General features: G+C 46.2%; 1 protein-coding gene across 1 annotated transcript in view; it reads right to left on the bottom strand.

Moving 5' to 3' along the window:
- The window catches only part of PMM2 (phosphomannomutase 2), a 366,613-nt gene that overhangs the window by 306,539 nt on the left and 35,670 nt on the right, over positions 1-24,404 (bottom strand). Inside the window, exon 2 of the mRNA XM_063428823.1 lies at positions 20,785-20,896. Coding sequence (XP_063284893.1) covers positions 20,785-20,896 — 112 coding nt within the window. The remainder of the gene's footprint in view (positions 1-20,784; positions 20,897-24,404) is intronic.

A 24,404-nucleotide genomic window follows, 5' to 3' on the forward strand; every position in this document is an offset into this window, starting at 1 on the left:
ATGTAAGAAGATATAATTAAAAATAAAGCGTCACGTGACCGGCATAATTCGGAGCAGAGCTCCGTTGGGAAATGTAGTTTAGCCGGTCAGCGTGAGCATAAGAGAGAGGGCGGCGAGCAGCTCGCTCTCGCCTACAGAAACAAGCCGCTCCCACAAGGCTCGCTCAGAGAAAAGAGCCGCTCCCACACAGGGAGGGGCTACAGGGGAGGTGTATGTGACTCACTGCCGACGGCACAAAGGATTAGTGCCGTTGGGGGTCAAGGTAAAGGCTGATATACATTTATACAGGCTAATCATAAGGGTAAGTGTAGTCCCATAAATATATACACATGAAAAGTTAATTGAAATGAAACATGCAAAAGGATATACATACATATGGAAGAATACTATTTAAACAGGAGAAAGGATAATATAAATAGTAAAAGTACATAAGAAAAATACACACATACTGTTGCTTACTTATATAAATATTAAAAAACATATCTATTGGATACATAAACAGGGTGCATAAATACAGCAGCTTTCTTATATGAATAGTAGAAAAGCATATCCTTTAAACACAATTATATAATCTGCTTTAAAATATGTTTGTCATCAATATAAACGCGGGTGTCGAACATATTATTATTGACGCAGAAGTCGCCTACGCAGAGGCGTGCATATTGAAAGTGTAGACAACGTGAGGCAGACACATTTCGGTTAGCTCAGGATAATATATGGTTGCCTGCGCAGAGGCATAGAAGTCAAAATAAACAAGCAATGACAAATATTGGGTATTCTTAGGCCTTGCAAAGCCAGACATACAAAAGGCATTAAACCTGCCTGGTACTACATTGTTCGGGCGTTGTGGTCAGGTATGTACCGCTATAGTAGTGGCAATTAGTAATGTGTATTCAGCCATCAACTCGGTCAATGTTACTAGTGTGGTTCGTTAATGGGTGCTTTCATTAAGGTGCGTCTCGCACATTTTGCCGCTAGGTGTGCGACATGAACTAATGTGGTATAGGCCCGCTTACTGCGGGAGAGTGACCTTAGGTAATCAAGGCATACGAGCCAGTCGTTGAGCCAGCGGTTTTAAGCAGTGTAGCACTAATGTCATGTAGCCCTGCGTGTGATGTGTCACGTCACTTGTCTGTGAACTTTAGCCCTTAAGGGTAGCAAAGCTTTTCACATGTGCTGGTGTGGACATGCACTGTAAGCGTCTTCCCTGACTGTGGGAGAGTTAATGTATATTCTGTAGAACTGTAATGTAAATGGCATGTTCATTTCTTTTTTTAACTATGTATAGATTGCTTAATAAAATAATAATGAAACAGTGCATTTCTGACTGAATTGCTGAATTTAAGCTATTTGTGCAGGTTAAGGCACCTAGTCTTTAACTACAGGTCTAGACAATCATACAAGTAAGTACCGTACTAAAGTTTTTCACGGGTTCAATCTTTAAATATTTAGCAATTGTGATATCTACGCCAACATAAACAGGCTTTGAAATATGCGGAATTTGCTTTATGTATAGTTTAACTTGGCAGGTGCCATTGTTTTTATGCCGGAGTTTAAACCCGTAGGTATTCAGCACACAGTGCATTCACAATCTTAGGTAATTGTTGCCGGGAGTTCAGCATTTTAAGAAAAATAAAAAGAGAAGAGAAATTGTGCAATAAATGATTTAGGTATAGCAATAAGCAAATTATGTATGATGTTCATGGACCTTTGCAAAGAGAAACAGTAGTATGTCTAGCTCCAGCATAACCCATTCAAGATTTAGAACTTGAGTCACTTCCCTGGAGGGGGTGTAATGGCGCCCGATGTGGTGATATGGTCTATTGTGGACTTATCTCCCGTGGTGGTATTTCTTCAGGCTTCCGTCTGGTGTGGCCCCCCTCTGGGTCTCCCCAGTTGTGACTGAGCCCCTCCTTACCTTACCCCCCCCCCCCCCCCAAGGCATGCTTCTGTGTCTTTTAGGGAGTTCTACCTCGCCATGGGCACTCAGAGACCGGAGCTGTCCTGTGGTTTTCCCCACCGTAGAGTCCGCGGGGTCTCCTGCACCTCCCCAGCCTCAGCGGGGCCTCCCTGGAGCTCCAGCCCAGTCTTGCCTCTCCCGCCTCCGGCCACTTACATGATGCCAGCACGTGCCCCCCGGCAGGCCCGCGCATCTCAGCTCCACCGGGCTCGCAGAATTTGGGGCATTTTCTCCCGGACCACCGACAAATCCGGGAATCAGGGCTGGCTCCTTGTTGACCTGTCCGCTGCCTGGAAGGGTCCAGTTGCGGGTCCAGCCACCCCTGGGGCTGTGGTGTCCCAGCGCGGATCTCTGCTGCGTGTATGTGGTTTGCCCATCAGCCATTTTAGCTCTGTATAGGGAGGCACCGTGTTCTGGGCACCCTTCCACCTCCAGCTTCTAAAGTTCCGACTTTTGGGCCAGGATCACCCCCCCGGCCGGAGCGGCCCGGTCAAGCAGCATGTCTAAGGCCTCTGGGTTCGCAGTGTTTAATGTGTGCCATTTACTCAGCATGTGTCTCAGCGCCTTTCTCCCCGGTTCCCCTCCATCTGATCTTGCCACCGGTTGCGGTTGTCTGCTCAAATCATGGGTATGTTTTGTTTTGTTTTCCGCATTTTATGCAGTTCATAGCCGGAGCCGGCATGAATAGCAGCCACTCTGCGGCCCGGCCCCGCCCCCAATTATATAAATTTGAGGCATTAAGTGCTGTTCATAATAAGTACACATACAATACAACAGCTAATATGCAGAATTATAAAAAGTTGTACAAATCGAAATCAGCATTTAAACCTTGGGGTGTGATAGTCTGTAGCTTGTAGACCCATTCCATTTCTGTTTTACCTAGGACGTTTTTTATATCGCCCCCCTCCCGGGTAAGGTGCATTTTTGTATCCCCATATATTTTAAGATTTTAGGGTCTTTATTATGATCAATAAAACGTTTGGATACAGAGTGGTTTAAGTATCCATTTTTAATGTTTCTGCAATGTTCACTTAGTCTAATTTTATGGCACCTTGTGGTCATTCCAACGTACTGGAAGCCACATGGGCATTCGAGCAGATAGATTACATTTTTCGTATTGCAACTTATAAATTCCTTAATGCTGTAAGTAGTTTTTGTCCTATTTGAGGTAAATTGCGTCAACTTGGATGGTAGTGTGGAATCAGTGGTCTTGCATACAATACAGGATTTGCATTTATGGAATCCTTTGACTTGGGGAAAGAAAGATGCTGAATTTTTATGTGGGATTGTTTCAGTAAAATTTGTGGTTAAAATAGATTTAAAATTTGGAGCTCCTCTAAAAACTATATTTGGCTTTTCGGGAATAATTTTGCTGAGTTTGCATTTTAAGATGTTTGATCTAACCACTACTGTGATGGAATTCCAGCATGGTTAAAATTTTAGTAGGCTGAAATCTCCACATGGCATATGCTAATTAGTATCTGGTTACAAACAGTTGGATGAGTCATCAGTATACTGAGCATGTGCAGGAATGCAGGAACTGAAAGGAACTGAAATTGCACTTATTTCCTTTGTCTTGGATGAGCCATGTGGTCTGACCAGATGTACAAGTCTATATTCTGCTCATTGATTGGTTAAGGGTATATGTGGGTGTAGCTATTGATGGGGGGAGTTATAGTGCTATATAAGGAATGTACACCATGTGTTGGTCTCTCAGATATTTTTGGAACAGGAGTTCATCTGAGACCCGATCGGTATGTAAATAAAGGCCTCTTACTTCCTGAAGACCTGCATCCATTTCTCTGTGTTTGGTTTCTGCTAGTTTACTCGGTAACACTACCAGAAATGAAGAGCCCACATAGCAGTTATAGTTTTATTTGTGCTTTTTCCACACACAAACTCACTTTTCACAGGACATTTCATATTCCTGATATGAGTTATTGCAACAAAGCCTCACTATTTGTATTTAACATTGTCCCCTGAATATAACAGTACCCCCATGTACCCATTTTCTGTTTTTGGGGGGAAGTCACGGGGATAAAAATATTAGATGTCCATTTCAAAGTTGGAAATTTGGCAAAGTGATTTTCTGGGCCTGTCTTGCCTTTGAGAGCATGGCAGCCTGGGTAATAACATTTCCACTGTTATGGCATACCATTTTTCAAAAGTAGGCAACCCAGAATATAACAAATGGCATAATTTGAGATGCTTGGTCTAGCCATTTTAACAGAAATGCTGGGCCCATATAGCGATTTCTACTTTTATTTTTGTCTTTTTAATCAGATAAATTGCATTTTCACTGGAAATGTCATAATCCTGATATTTGTTAGTGCAATAGAGACTTGGTTTTTTGATTTAACACTGTCTTTTGAATATAACAGTACCCACATGTACCATGTTTTTATTATATCACAGGAATAGAACAATACCCCCACATACACTGTGGGGGTACTGTGACAGGACGAGTGTGACAGGATTAAGGGGGGTTAATGTGACAGGGTGAGTGTGGCAGAGTGAAGGCAGGCAAGTTTGGAGGGGGTGAGATTAACAGGATTAGGAGTGGTTAATGTGAGTGTGGATGCATGAAAAGGCTGACAGTGTGGGAAGGTGACAGTGTGAGGGGATGCTAACAGTGTGTCTGGGTAGGTTGTGTGTGTGAGGGGGTGAAGGTGAGAGGTGGGGTGATAAGAGGGAGGGAGAGGGGAGTTGATGGTGAGGAGGGAGGGAGAGGGGAGTTGATGGTGAGGAGGGAGGGAGAGGGGAGTTGATGGTGAGGAGGGAGGGAGAGGGGAGTTGATGGTGAGGAGGGAGGGAGAGGGGGAGAGGGGGAGTTGATGGTGAGGAGTGAGGGAGAGGGGAGTTGATGGTGAGGAGGGAGGGAGAGGGGAGTTGATGGTGAGGAGGGAGGGAGAGGGGAGTTGATGGTGAGGAGGGAGGGAGAGGGGAGTTGATGGTGAGGAGGGAGGGAGAGGGGAGTTGATGGTGAGGAGGGAGGGAGAGGGAAGTTGATGGTGAGGAGGGAGGGAGAGGGGAGTTGATGGTGAGGAGGGAGGGAGAGGGGAGTTGATGGTGAGGAGGGAGGGAGAGGGGAGTTGATGGTGAGGAGGGAGGGAGAGGGGAGTTGATGGTGAGGAGGGAGGGAGAGGGGAGTTGATGGTGAGGAGGGAGGGAGAGGGGAGTTGATGGTGAGGAGGGAGGGAGAGGGGAGTTGATGGTGAGGAGGGAGGGAGAGGGGAGTTGATGGTGAGGAGGGAGGGAGAGGGGAGTTGATGGTGAGGAGGGAGGGAGGGGGGAGTTGATGGTGAGGAGGGAGGGAGGGGGGAGTTGATGGTGAGGAGGGAGGGAGGGGGGAGTTGATGGTGAGGAGGGAGGGAGGGAGGGGGGAGTTGATGGTGAGGAGGGAGTTGATGGTGAGGAGGGAGGGAGGGGGGAGTTGATGGTGAGGAGGGAGAGGAGGGAGGGGGGAGTTGATGGTGAGGAGGGAGGGAGGGAGGGAGGGGGGAGTTGATGGTGAGGAGGGAGGGAGGGAGGGAGGGGGGAGTTGATGGTGAGGAGAGAGGGAGGGAGGGAGGGAGTTGATGGTGAGGAGAGAGGGAGGGAGGGGGGAGTTGATGGTGAGGAGAGAGGGAGGGAGAGGGGAGTTGATGGTGAGGAGGGAGGGAGGGAGAGGGGAGTTGATGGTGAGGAGGGAGGGAGAGGGGAGTTGATGGTGAGGAGGGAGGGAGAGGGGAGTTGATGGTGAGGAGGGAGGGAGGGGGGAGTTGATGGTGAGGAGGGAGGGAGGGGGGAGTTGATGGTGAGGAGGGAGGGAGGGGGGAGTTGATGGTGAGGAGGGAGGGAGGGGGGAGTTGATGGTGAGGAGGGAGGGAGGGGGGAGTTGATGGTGAGGAGGGAGGGAAGGGGGAGTTGATGGTGAGGAGGGAGGGAAGGGGGAGTTGATGGTGAGGAGGGAGGGAGGGGGGAGTTGATGGTGAGGAGGGAGGGAGGGGGGAGTTGATGGTGAGCAGGGAGGGAGAGGGAGTTGATGGTGAGCAGGGAGGGAGAGGGAGTTGATGGTGAGCAGGGAGGGAGAGGGAGTTGATGGTGAGCAGGGAGGGAGAGGGGAGTTGATGGTGAGGAGGGAGGCAGAGGGGAGTTGATGGTGAGGAGGGAGGCAGAGGGGAGTTGATGGTGAGGAGGGAGGCAGAGGGGAGTTGATGGTGAGGAGGGAGGGAGAGGGGAGTTGATGGTGAGGAGGGAGGGAGAGGGGAGTAGATGGTGAGGAGGGAGGGAGAGGGGAGTTGATGGTGAGGAGGGAGGGAGAGGGGAGTTGATGGTGAGGAGGGAGGGAGAGGGGAGTTGATGGTGAGGAGGGAGGGAGAGGGGAGTTGATGGTGAGGAGGGAGGGAGAGGGGAGTTGATGGTGAGGAGGGAGGGAGAGGGGAGTTGATGGTGAGGAGGGAGGGAGAGGGGAGTTGATGGTGAGGAGGGAGGGAGAGGGGAGTTGATGGTGAGGAGGGAGGGAGAGGGGAGTTGATGGTGAGGAGGGAGGGAGAGGGGAGTTGATGGTGAGGAGGGAGGGAGGGGGGAGTTGATGGTGAGGAGGGAGGGAGGGGGGAGTTGATGGTGAGGAGGGAGGGAGGGGGGAGTTGATGGTGAGGAGGGAGGGAGGGGGGAGTTGATGGTGAGGAGGGAGGGAGGGGGGAGTTGATGGTGAGGAGGGAGGGAGGGGGGAGTTGATGGTGAGGAGGGAGGGGGGAGTTGATGGTGAGGAGGGAGGGGGGAGTTGATGGTGAGGAGGGAGGGGGGAGTTGATGGTGAGGAGGGAGGGGGGAGTTGATGGTGAGGAGGGAGGGGGGAGTTGATGGTGAGGAGGGAGGGAGGGGGGAGTTGATGGTGAGGAGGGAGGGAGGGAGGGGGGAGTTAATGGTGAGGAGAGAGGGAGGGAGGGGGGAGTTGATGGTGAGGAGGGAGGGAGGGAGGGGGGAATTGATGGTGAGGAGGGAGGGAGGGAGGGGGGAATTGATGGTGAGGAGGGAGGGAGGGGGGAGTTGATGGTGAGGAGGGAGGGAGGGAGGGGGGAGTTTATGGTGAGGAGGGAGGGAGGGAGGGAGGGGGGAGTTGATGGTGAGGAGGGGGGGAGTTGATGGTGAGGAGGGGGGGGAGTTGATGGTGAGGAGGGGGGAGTTGATGGTGAGGAGGGGGGGAGTTGATGGTGAGGAGGGGGGGAGTTGATGGTGAGGAGGGGGGGAGTTGATGGTGAGGAGGGGGGGAGTTGATGGTGAGGAGGGGGGGAGTTGATGGTGAGGAGGGGGGGAGTTGATGGTGAGGAGGGGGGAAGTTGATGGTGAGGAGGGGGGGAGTTGATGGTGAGGAGGGGGGGAGTTGATGGTGAGGAGGGGGGGAGTTGATGGTGAGGAGGGGGGGGAGTTGATGGTGAGGAGGGGGGGGAGTTGATGGTGAGGAGGGGGGGAGTTGATGTGAGGGGGGGGAGTTGATGTGAGGGGGGGGGAGTTGATGGTGAGGGGGGGAGGAGTTGATGGTGAGGAGGGGGAGTTGATGGCACTGATCAGCATTGAGGAAGACTCCAGGAGGTGTCAAAACATTTCTGCTGATTGCTACCTATGACTGTTACTATATTTATCTCTGCGGTGACCTACATTTGTGAAGTGCTTATTGTCCCTATTATGTTTTTAACATAAAGTTGAACTTTTTAATAATAACATTTTATAAATATACCTGGAGCCTCCATCTTCAGTAATTTGACCCCAGAAGGAAGAAATATACACATCTTTAAGCCTGTATAGGCACCCTGGAGTGCAGTATATAGAGCCGGACTCTGCTCTATACTTTGTGAGTTATATTCCACTTATACTTTGCTCTTGTATTTATATACCTGTATATACTCGAGTATAAACCGACCCGAATATAAGCCGAGGCGCCTAATTTTACCCCAAAAAACTGGGAAAACATATTGACTCGAGTATAAGACTAGAGTGGGAAATGCAGCAGCTACTGGTAAATTTCTAAATAAAATTAGATCCTAAAAAAATTATATTAATTGAATATTTATTTACAGTGTGTGTATATAATGAATGCAGTGTGTGCGTATGAGTGCAGTGTGCGTGTATGAGTGCAGTGTGTGTGTGTATGAGTGCAGTGTGTGTGTGTATGAGTGCAGTGTGTGTATGAGTGCAGTGTGTGTGTGTGTATATATATTAAACGAATATTTATTTACAGTGTGTGTATATAATGAATGCAGTGTGTGCGTATGAGTGCAGTGTGTATGAGTGCAGTGTGCGTGTGTATGAGTGCAGTGTGTGTGTGTATGAGTGCAGTGCGAGTGTGTATGAGTGCAGTGCGAGTGCAGTGTGTGTATGAGTGCAGTGCGAGTGCAGTGTGTGTATGAGTGCAGTGTGTGTGTGTGTATATATATTAAACGAATATTTATTTACAGTGTGTGTATATAATGAATGCAGTGTGTGCGTATGAGTGCAGTGTGTGTATGAGTGCAGTGTGCGTGTATGAGTGCAGTGTGCGTGTATGAGTGCAGTGTGCGTGTAGTGTGTGTATGAGTGCAGTGTGTGTGTGTGTGTGTGTATATTAAACGAATATTTATTTACAGTGTGTGTATATAATGAATGCAGTGTGTGCGTATGAGTGCAGTGTGTGTATGAGTATGAATGCAGTGTGTGTGTGTATGAGTGCAGTGTGTGTATGAGTGCAGTGTGTGTCTATGAGTGCAGTGTGTGTCTATGAGTGCAGTGTGTGTCTATGAGTGCAGTGTGTGTCTATGAGTGCAGTGTGTGTCTATGAGTGCAGTGTGTGTATATGAGTGCAGTGTGTGTATATGAGTGCAGTGTGTGTATGAGTGCAGTGTGTGTATATGAATGAAGTGAGTGTGTGTGTGTGTGTGTGTGTGTGTGTGTGTGTGTGTGTATGTGTTGGTGGGGGTGGGCATTTTGATTGTTATTATTAATTATTTTATTAATTATTACTTTATTTTTTAATATTATTGTTTTTTTTTCGTCGTCCCCCTGCCTGCTTGCTAGCTGGCCAGGGAGGGGGGCTCTTACTCCCTGGTGGTCCAGTGGCATTGGCAGTTCAGTGGGGGGCTGTAGGGGCTGGCAGAGCTCTTACCTGTCCTGCAGCTCCTGTCAGCTCCCTCCTCCTCCGCGCCGTCCTGTCAGCTCTTCTGTCAGCTCCCACTGCAAGTCTTGCGAGAGCCGCGGCTCTCGCGAGATTTACACTGGGAACTGACCAAGGTGCTGAACGGATGGCGCGGAGAAGGAGGGAGCTGACAGGAGCTGCAGGACAGGTAAGTAACAGCTCTGCCAGCCCCCACAGCCACCAGTCTGTATTATGGCAATGCAAGTTGCCATAATACAGACTATTGACTCGAGTATAAGCCGAGTTGGTGTTTTTCAGCACAAAAAATGTGCTGAAAAACTCGGCTTATACTCGAGTATATACGGTATACAGAAAGCACTGTGTGTTATTCTTTCTTATTCTTTTAGATCTACTCTGTTTATTCGCTACATATGGATAGGTATTTATATTGTTTGTTTATGTGCCTAAGGTGTATACATCTTGTGTTCAAAGTATCCAATGATCTACTCGCTGCAAAATCTTGTGGTCACTACTCTATCCCAATTCTCCTTGACCTTTCTGCGGCTTTTGACAATGTTGATCATTAACAGCTTCTTCTCATCCTCTGCAATATCGGTCTACAAGATATTGCTCTCTCCTGGTGCTCCTCCTACCTCTCTCAGCGCTCTACTTCTCCTTTGTTGGTGTCCCCCAAGGTTCAGTCCTTGGTCCCCTACTGTTCTCTATTTATACTGCCTCCCTTGGTAAACTCATTAGCTCCTTTGGCTTCCAATATCATTTATATGCGGATGACACGCAAATCTATCTGTCCTTTCCTGATCTCTCCCTGTCCTTTTTGACTAGTGTCTCTGACTGCCTCTCTGGTATTTCTAACTGGATGGCTGCCCACTTCCTTAAACTCAACTTGACCAAAACTGAAATTCTGGTCTTTCCTCCCTCAAGTGTTGCTACTCCTGTGTCTGTCTGTCTCCAAGTCAACGGTGCCACCATCAGCTCCACCACGCAGGCTCGCTGCCTAGGTATTCTCTTTTACTCCGACCTCTCCTTCACGCCTCATATTCAGTCTATTGTCAAATCCTGCCGCTTGCAGAGGTGACCAAGGTGCTGGTCCATTCCACTGTCCTTTCTCGCCTTGACTACTGTAATCCGCTTCACAGTGGTCTTACGTGCTCCCAACTTTTGCCATTACAGTCCGCAATGAATGCAGCGGCGAGGCTCATCTTCCTGTCCGCCCGCACCTCCCACGCCTCACCCTTCTGCCAGTCCCTACATTGGCTTCCTATAAAATATAGAGCTCAATTTAAAATTCTGGTTCTTGCATTCAAATCTCTACATAATGCTGCTCCCACCTATCTATTCTCCCTAATACACAAGTATGTCCAGTCTAGGCCCTTGCGCTCTGCTGAAGACTTGCGTCTATCTTATGTCCGCACTCCCACCTCTGATGCTCGCCTTCAAGACTTCGAGGGCTTCATGAGGAACTCACTTCCCTCCTCCGTTAGATGCTCACTCAGTCTCCACTCCTTCAAAAAATCATTAAAAACCCACTTCTTCATAAAAGCGTATCAATTAAACTCTTAATAGCTCCCAACTTATTCCTCTCTTGCAACTGTCAGTCTAATATTATCCTTACCTTTTGTGTCACTTTACCCCACTCCCTCTTGCATTTAAGCTAATTAAGCAGGACCCTCAACCCTTCTGTTCCTGTGTGTCCAACTTGTCTAGGTACAACTACATGTTTGTTCGTCCACCCATTGTAAAGCACTGCGGAATTTGTTGGCGCTATATAAATAATAAAAATAATAATAATGTGTATGCACAGATGCCTGACTGAATCCCCTCCTGGATAGCAGTCTGTGAATATTCCACCTTTTTGCAAAGAGGAGCTTAAAGGATTACTTATAAGGCTCACATATGGGACAGGCAAAATCTTATGATATTGGCACAATTACAGCTTTTAAAGGTACAGGGTTGAGTATGGTATAGATTGTTGGGGAAAATATTATGAAATATATATACAGATAGATAGATAGATAGATATACAGATAGATAGATAGATAGATAGATAGATAGATAGACCGATAGATAGACAGATATACAGATAGATAGATAGATAGATAGATATACAGATAGATAGATAGATATCTGTTTAATTTGTGCTTAAGTCTGTGTGTATGGGAGGTCAGGAATTTTATCACATGACAGGAGGCTTCGTATTTTACATATTGCATAATCTTTTACTAACTCCATAGCAGCAAAGAAAAGAGTGACATAACTTTTAACCAATCACAATATAGAATAGGGTATAAGAGGTGTGACCTATGACATCATTTCCTCTTTCTTTGCTGCTCCATCACAAGCTAAGTACTATATTTTGTGTTCTCTATACTTGACATATTTTATTCATGCATTTGTTCTATTTCTGTACCTTTTAATATTTACACTGTTACTTCTCATACCCTATCTGTATACCATGGGACCCTGACTGGCTCCCTAGGTGTCTTTCACGGCTTCACCGCCGTCTATATTTTCCCTACATGTCTCTATTTCTGCCAACGGCTTTTCTGTGCGGTAGAAAAAAGTTTTCGGTAGTTTTCTACCGAACGCGTTGTTCGGTAGTTTTGCGCATTCGCCTATTTTATGCGAATGCCGCGGTTCTTCTATGCGATCGCTCATTGACTTTCGTTTCTTTCTACCGAACGCTTCGTTCGGTAGTTTGACGCGTTCGCATTTTTAAGGCATTCACATCCTTTTTACAGTTCGCACGTTCGGCAGTTTAACTATACGAACGGTAAACTTTCAGTTTTGCCACCCAAACTAGGGGAGGTACTATCCTCCCCACACTAAGGCTGTAAGTCCGGCGGCCATCTTAAAGGGATAGACTGTGCCTGATTTTTCTGCTCCAGCAATCCTGCAAGCAATTGAATATCTTGGATCTTTTTCATTCAGTGGGACCAGGTTAGTGCCTTACTTTAGGGGTTGGTTTAGCCAGTTGGTCTACACCTTATTCTGGCCGGGGTGAGCCCCCATTTTATGCTGCTAAACAGACCTGTTTAGGCAGGATTCCTATTACCTGGGTGAGCCCCAGTAAACAGCCCTCTCTTCTTTACGACCTACAGGTCGATAAACTCAGGTTATTTAGTCCTGATACTATACCACCCCGGTCCCCAGGCCTCTCCACTTATTGTGCCTAAGCGCCCTCACGCAGTTTATCGGGTGAGCCCAGAATTCTCATTCCTTATAATGGAGGAATCACAAACCTCAGACCTCCAGGCCATGATAACAGCAGCCGTGGCTGCAGCTATGGAACAAGCTGCTTCCAAGTCGCTCCAGACAGACTCTGAAGTCCCCAAGCCCATCTATAAACGGGTTAATTGTAAAGCGGACTCCGAGGACTCCGACTCCTCCAGGGAGCGTTCACAACGGCGAAAGCGCCATTGGAAGGGCAATGTAACCCCACGCAAGGCTAAAGGGAAAGCCCCTGCTGATCGCAGGAAAGCCACGGTTCGTGCAACCCACGAGCTCACACAACTTTCCTCAGGTGAGGAAGATGTAGAACCCACTCAGGCACTAGCTGTGCTGGATGAATGGCAGGCGGCAGCCTCCGACCAAGGGGACTCAGACAGGGATTCCACGGCCAACTCTGACCCTTACTGTATAAGGGAACAAGGTCTGGGTGAGCCCCAGGACTCCATGGCAACACCCATGGATAACCCACAGGAGGGCATGGAGATTTTCCTCGATAATTCAGGACTCCAAATGTTTGACCCACGAAACATCCGGCACCCCCGTTCGGAAGAATGGTCACCACCTGAGCATTTGGCAAGGTTTATGCACTTCTGGCTCAGAAAATCGTTGGACAAGGAAGTTAGAAACCGGATGAGATCCGAATGCCCTCGGCCTAGTCTCCCAGACAAAATAACGCACACCCCCGTATTTGACCCGCTCATGACTACATTCATGTCCCGAGGGGGTCGGGATCCGCGCAAGGGCATAGAGCGCGGTTTAAAGGAGCGCAAGACAAATTGCTAGATGCCATTGGGCCACTAGCCAGAATAATGAATATGGCGGATGAAGCCTACAAGAGTGCTGATACTTTTACCCCAGATACGGTGCGTGAATGGGCACGAGATACCCGGGAATGGGCACAAAGGTGTTTCTGTTTCCTAGGGAACACCAACGTAGCGCTCTCTTCGGAGAGGCGCCGAGCAGCACTTTACCGTATCGACGAAAAACTGGTCGAACTGGGGGACAAGGAATTAGGACCCTTAGCACAGGGTAAATTATTTGGAGAGGCCTTCCTTAAGGAATTAAATAAAAGGGTCAACATATTCACGTCCCTTAACAAGGCACAATCTTCGATGCAGAAAGTCTTCCGCGGCTCTCATACCCGTGGTGTTTTTGGAAGGGCTGGACGGCAGAGGGGCCGTGCCGCCAGCCGTTTTTGGCCATCTGGCCCCCGTACAACAAGGACTCAGCAAATGTACTACCCGGATTCATCTACCAGACATAGATTCCACCAATTCAGGGGATCTGATCGTGGCCGAGGCAGCCGAGGACGCTCACGGGCAAGATTCTCCAACGGTAAGTCGGAATCTTACTCTGTCTCTAACCTCCTGTCATATCGCAGGTCGTGTTTCTCTTTTTTTTCCCAGAACTGGAAAGAACTATCTTCAGACGCGTGGATACTCCAGGCGGTGAAGGACTATCGAATAGAGTTCGACTCGACCCCGCTCCAGCTGGCCCCTCCACGTCCGATTCAGACTACACGGGCAGATGCCCGCCTCATAGACGCGGAACTCCGAGAACATATACATCTTCCCTGGGACTTGCTTCGACGCGACGACTGGTTCACTCGTCTGGACCTCAAAGACCTTACCATTCCATCCCTACCTCCGCTTCTTCTGGCACGGGAGTCCCTGGCAGTTCACCTGTCTCCCGTTTGGCCTCAGTTCGGCCCGTGGTGCTTTACCAAGATTATGAAGCCAGTAGTGGCGAAGCTCAGATCCCAAGGCATAAGATGCATCATCTATCTCGACGACATCCTGATCTTCGACGAGGATGCAGAGACTCTTCGGAGACACACGGAAAACACACTACACCTTTTGGACTCTCTGGGCTTTGTCGTCAACCGTCCCAAGTCCGCATTGACCCCGGCTCAATCAGTCCAATTCCTCGGATTCGTAATAGACTCCACATCATGCACTCTCCATCTCCCGACTACCAAAATTACAGCAATCCGCAGGGAGATCCGAAAAGTTCTTCGTCGGACTACAATACCTCTACGATTACTGGCACGGATTGTGGGCCTTCTCTCCGCATCCATCCAGGCCATTTTTCCCGGACCCCTGCACTACAGGGCCATGCAGCGCCTTCCTTCGCAGGCAACCAACATACGACCAACCGGTTCCAATGTCGGCCGAGGTTCGGGAAGAACTACACTGGTGGCTGAACTGCATGCAGGCTTGGAATGGCAGGGCCATATTCGGGAACCAGCCAGACTTCGTGCTGGAATCGGATGCCAGTCGTTCAGGCTGGGGAGCAACAGACGGAACCACCTCCACAGGAGGAGTCTGGACTCCAGAAGAGCTCTCGATGCACATAAATTGCCTGGAACTCTTGGCCGGGTCCTTCGCCATTCGCAGCCTGGCAAAGGATCGATCCAACTGCTGCATCCTACTCCGCATGGACAACGTCTCAGCGGTCAGATACATCAACCGCCTTGGAGGCACTCGTTCTCGAGCACTGGCAGATCTCACAAAAGAGATCTTCGATTACTGCCTTCCACGCAACATCACCTTGCTGGCAGAGCACTTACCAGGAGACTCCAATACGATGGCGGATTGGTACTCACGCCACTGGCGGGACGCCAGCGATTGGCAGCTAGACCCTCATATTTTCGCGCTACTGGATGCACAGAGGGGCCCTCTCTCCATAGACCTATTTGCGTCCCGCAACAATCGACAGACAGAGGTTTTCTTCAGCTGGCTCCCAGACCCAGAGAGCCTCGCAACGGACGCGTTTCTCCAACAGTGGCCAAGGGACGGTGCCTACGCATTCCCTCCTTTCGCAATGATAACGAGGGTCCTTCACCGGATCCGTCTACAGGGAGTGAGAATAATTCTCATCACGCCGCTCTGGCAGAGTCAGCCATGGTACCCGGACATTCTGGAACTTTCATTCGAAGATCCCCTCCTCCTTCCAGATGCCCCAACCATCCTCAGGAGCCCATTGGGCCTACCTCACCCACTAGTCCTGCAGGAACGCTTGCCCCTTGTGGCCTGGACTCTTTCCGGGGCTCCTGGAGAACTGAGGAATTATCGCAGGAAACTAAGGACCTGCTATGGGATTCATGGGCACCAGGAACAAGGAGGTGCTACTTATCAGCATGGCATTCCTGGACAAGTTGGTGTGTGGGACAGGACCTCAATCCCTTTACTGCACCTACTCACTCCATCATGAATTTCCTGACCTCACTCTTCACTGCCGGAAAATCATACCGTTCCATCAATGTGGTACGGTCGGCCATCTCAGCGGCTCATACTCCGACTCAGGGGACTCCTGTTGGTAAGGACCCGCTCATCTGCAGACTGCTCCGCGGCATGCGCCTACGGCGCCCCCCGGAACCCAAATACTCTAGACTTTGGGACGTTGGTGTGGTCCTCCAATTCTTACGAAATTGGCCTCCCAACGAAGAACTGTCACTCCGCCAGCTTACCGCAAAATTCACCCTCCTGCTCTGTCTGGTTTCTTTCCGACGGGTATCGGACGTACGCGCATTTGACGCCAACGCGTTTACCTTCTGTCCGGCGGGTGTCACCTTTCGGATCTCACGTCGCACTAATTCCAACTCTCACTCGGTTTTCTACCCTTTCTTCCCTTCTGACCCTCAACTCTGCGTGGTCTCAACCCTCCGTCAATACATGGAAGCCACTGCGACGTTGCGGCAGCCTTCCACTCATCAGCTTCTCATCTCTTACGTCCGCCCTTATGGTCCGGTTTCGGTCACTACACTGGCAAGATGGGTTAGATGGCTATTATCCCTTGCCGGTATTGACCAAGCTTTCGGAGCACACTCAGTGCGTGGGGCAGCGGCCTCTTCCGCTTATGCGGCAGGCGCGTCCCTTTCGGACATCTTACGAGCAGCGGACTGGACCAGAGAATCTACCTTTAGGACATTCTACTTTCGTCCTCTGGATAACCCAGCTTTTTCTTTTCTTTCACAGCGTTGAAATTGCAAAATACGAAGCCTCCTGTCTTGTGATAAAATTGAAGATTATGCTAGCTTTAGTGTACAGATAATCTTAATTTTAATAATGACAGGAGGCGAGTATTTTCCCTCCCTGTTCTCTTTCGTTCTTCCCTCCCTTTCATCTTCACCTCTACTTATGACACTTGACTCTCTAATATGGGGGTATAATGCCTGACTCGGTAACACTTGTTTCAATGCCTTATTTTCATTCACTTATGGTTCTATATATATATATATATATATATATATATATATATATATATATACACACACACACACACACACACACACATACATACACACATACTGTTGGGGTGGGATACTTATTTAACACCATTAGGGGAGGACATTTAATTTATTCACATTTTATTAATCAATATTGAGTTGAATTAAGGGACAGACACTCATTGTTTTTAGACAATCATTTCTGGACTCTAACGCACCTTATACTCTCGTTTCAGCTTAAACAGAAGTTACACGGAATCATTAAAGTCTCCATACAAGATGTCGTCATCATCGCATCAGGAGATTTATCATCAGGTCTAGGGAGACCATCGTTTGAAAATGGGATGCCTTCATCTGCATTCTACCTGTTCCGGTTCAATTTATTCTGATTGAGTTTCCAGTTTCTTATTTTATGGACTTTTCTAATGTTCTGTTATTTATACATTATTACCTTGTGATGTCGCAATTTTAAAGAGGAAATGATGTCATAGGTCACACCTCTTATACCCTATTCTATATTGTGATTGGTTAAAAGTTATGTCACTCTTTTCTTTGCTGCTATGGAGTTAGTAAAGAAAGATTATGCAATATGTAAAATACTCGCCTCCTGTCATTATTAAAATTATCTGTACACTAAAGCTAGCATAATCTTCAATTATCTTCCAAGGGAGTTTCTAATTAGATAGTTGGAAAGATACAGCACCTGAAAGGCTCCGCTACATCCTTGGGAAAGTTTATCACATTTACATATCAACTAGTCTTCAAAGGAGTCTTTATCTAGGAAAACACACCTTAGGTAAGAGGCAAGGGGATGGCTGGGAGCGTTCACACGTAAATAAAATAACAGGATAGACAGCACTTTGGGCCTTGGGAAAGGAAATCACATTTACATATCAATTGAGCTAAGGAATTTGCTATTTACAACATGGGAACAAATTCCTTTAAAAATAGAAGATACTGACATCACATTAGATTAGGTTTGGTAAGACACATATGCTGCACACATCTCACAGCACATACACAATACAGTAGATATTATTAGATAGATGGAATGTGTGAGTGTTATGAATGTATTGTAACTAATACTATAACTCTGCAACATTCTTCTTCTGTCAACATTCTTCTTCTGTAAAAGTTATGTCACTCTTTTCTTTGCTGCTATGGAGTTAGTAAAGAAAGATTATGCAATATGTAAAATACTCGCCTCCTGTCATTATTAAAATTATCTGTACACTAAAGCTAGCATAATCTTCAATTATCTTCCAAGGGAGTTTCTAATTAGATAGTTGGAAAGATACAGCACCTGAAAGGCTCCGCTACATCCTTGGGAAAGTTTATCACATTTACATATCAACTAGTCTTCAAAGGAGTCTTTATCTAGGAAAACACACCTTAGGTAAGAGGCAAGGGGATGGCTGGGAGCGTTCACACGTAAATAAAATAACAGGATAGACAGCACTTTGGGCCTTGGGAAAGGAAATCACATTTACATATCAATTGAGCTAAGGAATTTGCTATTTACAACATGGGAACAAATTCCTTTAAAAATAGAAGATACTGACATCACATTAGATTAGGTTTGGTAAGACACATATGCTGCACACATCTCACAGCACATACACAATACAGTAGATATTATTAGATAGATGGAATGTGTGAGTGTTATGAATGTATTGTAACTAATACTATAACTCTGCAACATTCTTCTTCTGTCAACATTCTTCTTCTGTAAAAGTTATGTCACTCTTTTCTTTGCTGCTATGGAGTTAGTAAAGAAAGATTATGCAATATGTAAAATACTCGCCTCCTGTCATTATTAAAATTATCTGTACACTAAAGCTAGCATAATCTTCAATTATCTTCCAAGGGAGTTTCTAATTAGATAGTTGGAAAGATACAGCACCTGAAAGGCTCCGCTACATCCTTGTGTCTTTGGTAAGACACATATGCTGCACACATATGCTGCACACAATTGGCCAGATTCTAAGTAAAGATTTCTCTCTGGTAAGAACTGGCCAGATTCTAAGTAAAGATTTCTCTCTGGTAAGAACTATGGTGTTGGCTGTTTATTTGTAATATCGGGTAGAATACCTTAGTAGTGCTAGTCATATTTATCTGGACAAGGGGATAAAGATATATGTTAGTTCTTGGAAGAGGTGACACAAGGATATTACATTCACTATTAAAACACAACGCAGAGTGTATTTCTCTTAAAAGGATACCAATTGGAAGTATTGGTGGTGAGAGAAGAATTATACAACATAGATTACCAGTCTATAGGCACGGTGAAAGCCCTATGAACTGCTGCTCTACAACAGAAAAACAATACAGCTCCTTATTAAGACCACAAGCTATAAACTGCATAAAAGTTGTGTTTGTTCCTGAAGATGAACTTAACATGGTGTCATATGGGATGCCAATTTTCCAAAACTATGAATGAATCAGCATGCAAAATTCTCAACTATATGCATAACTCTTTGTAACCATTGCTCTTACACTGTGAAAAGCTTATACCTTCTGTAATGCCAGATAAAAGTCCATTATATTTAAAAGAGCTCCATAACCCTTTCAACAGATTGAAATGGTTATGGTGCTTGGAGTCACCAGATGCCAGGTCTTACTCATTCAGAGAAAAGGCAGCCTAGGGATACCTCCAGTGACCACTCCCCAGATAACTACTAGAAGTGCTTCCTGGGGCAGTACACAATGTGCAGCACTGACATTCAGTGTCTCCACCCTCTGCATAGAGACACTGAACTTTCCTCAGAGATTGAATCAATAAGGAGATGCTGATTGGACAGGGTGGTGTTTGGCTCCACCTCCTTGGCTGAGATCATCAGAATTGACAATCTCAGCCAATCCAATGCTTTCTTATGATGTCAGCAAAGGAGGCAGATCAGGGGCAAAGTCAGCACCAGCAGACTGAAATAAAGGTAAGATTTTACTACATTTAGGTAGCAAAAGGGACTAGATAGTGTTTTTAATCCATGTCTGTGTTCCTAAACCTATAGTTTTACTTAAATAAAGATTCCCGGTCCCTGGCAGCACGAAGCCCAGTCTTTAATGGCGATACGGTTCCACCTTGCTCCGTAATAGTTGATAACAGGGATTTGGGCTGCTATTGTCAAAGAACACTAAGCTGACACTCTAAGCCAGGGATCCTCAAACTCCAGACCCCCAGATGTTGCTGAACTACAACTTCCATGATTCTATGAATTACATAGATAGCCAGAGAATCATGGGAGTTGTAGTTCAGCAACATCTGGGGGGCCGGAGTTTGAGGACCCCTGCTCTAAGCCAATCACTGACCACTACTCCTGATATGACATGAAATTGGAGCATAACTTTGCCTTTGCCTTATCACTGGCGGCTTGGCTTCACGCTGCTGAGGACAGAGAATCTCTACTAAACGATGAATAAACAGTTAAGTAGTTCTGCAGGACATGGCATCTGCGGACTCCATGCCCCAGAATTATTTAAATCTGTTGAAATGATTTTAGTGCCTAGTGTTCCACTAAGTCAGCGTTTCCCAATTGGTATTGCGCAACAAATTTGCCCATCGGGTGGCCCAAGCACTTAGGGTCACTGATGAGTATCGTTAAATAGGGGCCAAGCAAGTCATTGCAGCCTTCACTTCCTCTCAGATATAGAAAGTGCCGCGCTGGAGGGAAAAGAGGCACTTTCCCTTGCTTACCAGCCTAAGCCAGTAGCATTAAAGGAAGTCACAGGTAAGCTAACAGGTGGGTGACTAATATAAACATTATGACCTGTGTGTATGTATGTATCTGTGTGTCAGTGTATGTCCCAGTGTGTGTATATCTGTGAGTGTATCTGCCAGTGTGTGTATCTGTAAATGTATCTAATCAATGTGTGTGTGTGTGTGTGTCAGTGTATCAAGGTGTGTATCTGTGTGTATCTTTGTGCCAGTGTATCTGTGATGTGTGTATATCTGTGTTTGTATGTGCCAGTGTGCGTCTATATGTGTCAGTTGGGTTTGTTAATGTGTATGTAGATCTGATCAAGTATGCATGTGGAGACATCAAAGCAACACCCTGCAAACACAAACATGGCATGGGGTGGGGGGGGAGGGGGTTCCATAGGAAAAATTAATAGTGAACACCTGCCCCTGATTAACTACATAATCCTGTTGATAATTTTTAACTAATCAGAAAATAAAACAATATCCCTTTTCTTTTTTGAAATTTACAGTAAATTAATCAATCAATGTAAGAAAATGAGAAAGCAAACCCTTCCTTACCATCTTCACCCAATTGCTCTTTAATTTTGTCAAAATCTGAGCCACCAACAACTCCAACTTTCACTTTTTTCCTCAGGTTGTGCAGAAAGTCCGCCATTTCAGTAGTTACTTTCTGGAAGGAAAGTAAAATAATTTATATTTACAAAATAAATTCAAGAAGACTCATTATAAAAACGGTAAAAAATACAAGTAGGTGTCCTGGCAAACAAGTTAAAAATATTCAAATTATATTATGAAGGATAAACCCCTTCTAAAAGAAAAACATATTTAAGATGCTCATCATAGAAAACAGTTTACACTTACCGTATATACTCGAGTATAAGCAGAGTTTTTCAGCACATTTTTTGTGCTGAAAAACCCCAACTCGGCTTATACTCGAGTCAATAGTCTGTATTATGGCAATTTGCATTGCCATAATACAGACTGGGGCTGTGGGGGCTGCAGAGAGATGTTACTTACCTTTCCTGCAGCTCCTGTCAGCTCTCTCCTCCTCCGCCGGTCCGTTCAGCTTTTCTGTCAGCTCCCAGTGTAAATCTCGCGAGAGCCGCGGCTCTCGCGAGATTTACACTGGGAGCTGACCGAGGTGCTGAACGGACCGGCGGAGGAGGAGAGAGCTGACAGGAGCTGCAGGAAAGGTAAGTAACATCTCTCTGCAGCCCCCACAGCCCCCTCCTACACAGTGCCCATCCACTGGACCACCAGGGAAGGAGAGCCCCCCTCCCTGGCCAGCTAGCAAGCAGGAAGGGGGGACGAAAAAATGTGTATATATATTAATAATAGTAAAAAAAATAAAAATAAAATAAAAATAATAATAATAATAAAAAATAATAATAATAATAATAATAATAAAAAAATTTAATGAAACAAAAAAAAATTAAAATAATAATTAAAAAATAAAAATGCCCACCCCCCCACCAAGGCTCTGCATCACACTCTGCATTACACACATACACACACTGCATTCATACACACACACTGCACTCATACACACACTGCATTCTCATACACACACACTGCATTCTCATACACACACACACACACACACTGCACTCATACACACACACACACTGCATTCATACACACACACACTGCATTCATACACACAGCATTCATACACACACACACACACACACTGCATTCATACACACACACTGCACTCATACACACACACTGCACTCATACACACACACACACACACACACTGCACTCATACACACACACTGCATTCATACACACACACACACACTGCATTCATACACACAGCATTCATACACACACACACACACACACTGCACTCATACACACACACACACACACACTGCATTCATACACACACACTGCACTCATACACACACACTGCACTCATACACAGCATTCTCACACACACACTGCACTCATACACAGCATTCTCACACACACACTGCACTCATACACACAGCATTCTCATACACACACACTGCATTCATATACACACTGCACTCATATACACACTGCACTCATATACACACTGCATTCTCATACACACACTGTAAATAAATATTCAATTAATATAATTTTTTAAGGATCTAATTTTATTTAGAAATTTACCAGCAGCTGCTGCATTTCCCACCCTAGTCTTATACTCGAGTCAATAAGTTTTCCCAATTTTTAGGGGTAAAATTAGGGGCCTCGGCTTATATTCGGGTCGGCTTATACTCGAGTATATACGGTATTCAAAATTAAAAAAAAAAAATTATAGACTTTTTAAAGCAGGGCTCCACAAATCACAGACGACAGGTGGCCATGGCAACTAAAAATTTCAACCATGCGCCTGGGATTTGTCATCCCCTTAGCTAAAGGGAACATTGGAGCACTAAAGACAGCTGAGTGAGCCAGCAAGCAAGGGAGCAGTAATCTTCCTGCAGCACCTCTCTGTGCGGCTGTAAGGACATGAAGGGGTGCTGCCCTGCGACAGCACTGTCCCTTTAAATGTGGGAACCAACTTAGCAGAGAAATAATGCAAGGACACGATGAATGGAGCAATCAAGAAAATGTATTAAAGAAAACCAAAGTATATTATATACAAAATACGTACAATGCCACGAATATATATAAATATATACAAGAAATCAATATAAATACAATAGAGCAGGCATAGTACACGTGATAGTCCTTAGGCAAAAGTAAAGGCCTTAGGCAGGATAGTGCAGCCACCACAGAATATAAGTGGGGCACAGATCCTAAGCCACCAAGCACTAAATAAAAGACACCAAGGAGCAAAGCCCAAAGAAGGTCACACGAAAATAAGGCAGCAAGGTCAGAATCACTGGAAATGGAGTATAGGCAGGAACACTGCAAGCGAAAACTGGAACGGGAGGCACAAGACGAAGGACCAGGCAGAGACGAGAACACAGGACCATAAGGACATCGGAACAGGAACACAGGATCAGGATACAAGACACAGGAGCAAGGAGTCAGAATCACGGGAACCAGGAAACAGCAGGTACAGGATGAAGGATAATGATCTGACAGGGAGTTAGGGGAGAAACTAGAATATATAGGTGCTAAACAAGGGCCAGGTGTAGTGCTTAACAAAAAGAAATGAGAAACAGTGCCAAACATAAACAGTGGTAAGTGTGAGTACTGCACGAGGGCATATTAACTAAGGAGTGTCGTGACAGCGGCTTTGTGATGCCGGGAACGGAATAAGATGTCAATCCGGCCCCGGTATCACTACAGAGAGCATGCAGGGGAGTGGAGAGGAACTGCAGGAAGATTAGAAAGCAGCCCCACTACACCCCAGGGAAAGATCAACTCATCTCTCCCAAAGGTGGGGAGGCTGGTTGGACATAAAGGAAAATAAACATGTAAATTTGTGAGTGAGTGAGTGAGTGTGTGTGTGTATCTGCTCCTCTCCGATTACATGGTAAGGGTGATTTTACCTACCTTATTTCCCATGCCAGTTTTGCATCGGCTGGTCCCCCTCCATGGCGGAGATCTTCAATCTTTATGATCTCAGCCAAGCCAATGCTTTCCCATAGGAAACATTGGGAGGATACTGCACATGTTATCTATGGGTAACATTCAGCTCCTCCATGCAGAGCGTGGAGACGCTGAACATAGGTGTTGCCCACTGTGCAGCACTGACACAGGTCTCTCTAGTGGCCGCCTGAGTGACTGCCACTAGAGGTGTTACTAGCCAGCAAAGAAAAACACTGCCTTTTCTCTGAAATGGTAGTGTTTTACATTGAAAATGCTTCAGGGTCAGATTGTTTTTATAGAACACAAAAAAGTATATATATATATATATATATATATATATATATATATATATATATATATACACACACATACATACATACATACATACATACACACACATATATATATTGTGATAGAGTCTATGGGAGGGTAATAGAAGGAAGGTATCTAGGACCCAGAATCCTCCATAGTCTATACTCATTCACCTGCCCAATTAGCAACTGCTGAGGCTTTAATTAGCAGGTCTCAGAGCAGAAAGAGTTAGATACAATCTGACCTGCAGAGAGAGAGCAGGTCTGTGCAGAGCAGCATCTAAACAAAGTGCTAAAGGTTGGTGAAACCAATGCTTATTTTTGATTTGTGTAGTTTATTACCCTGGT

Source organism: Pelobates fuscus, chromosome 8 (genome assembly GCF_036172605.1).
Source record: "Pelobates fuscus isolate aPelFus1 chromosome 8, aPelFus1.pri, whole genome shotgun sequence".
NCBI classification, from domain to species: Eukaryota; Metazoa; Chordata; class Amphibia; order Anura; family Pelobatidae; genus Pelobates; species Pelobates fuscus.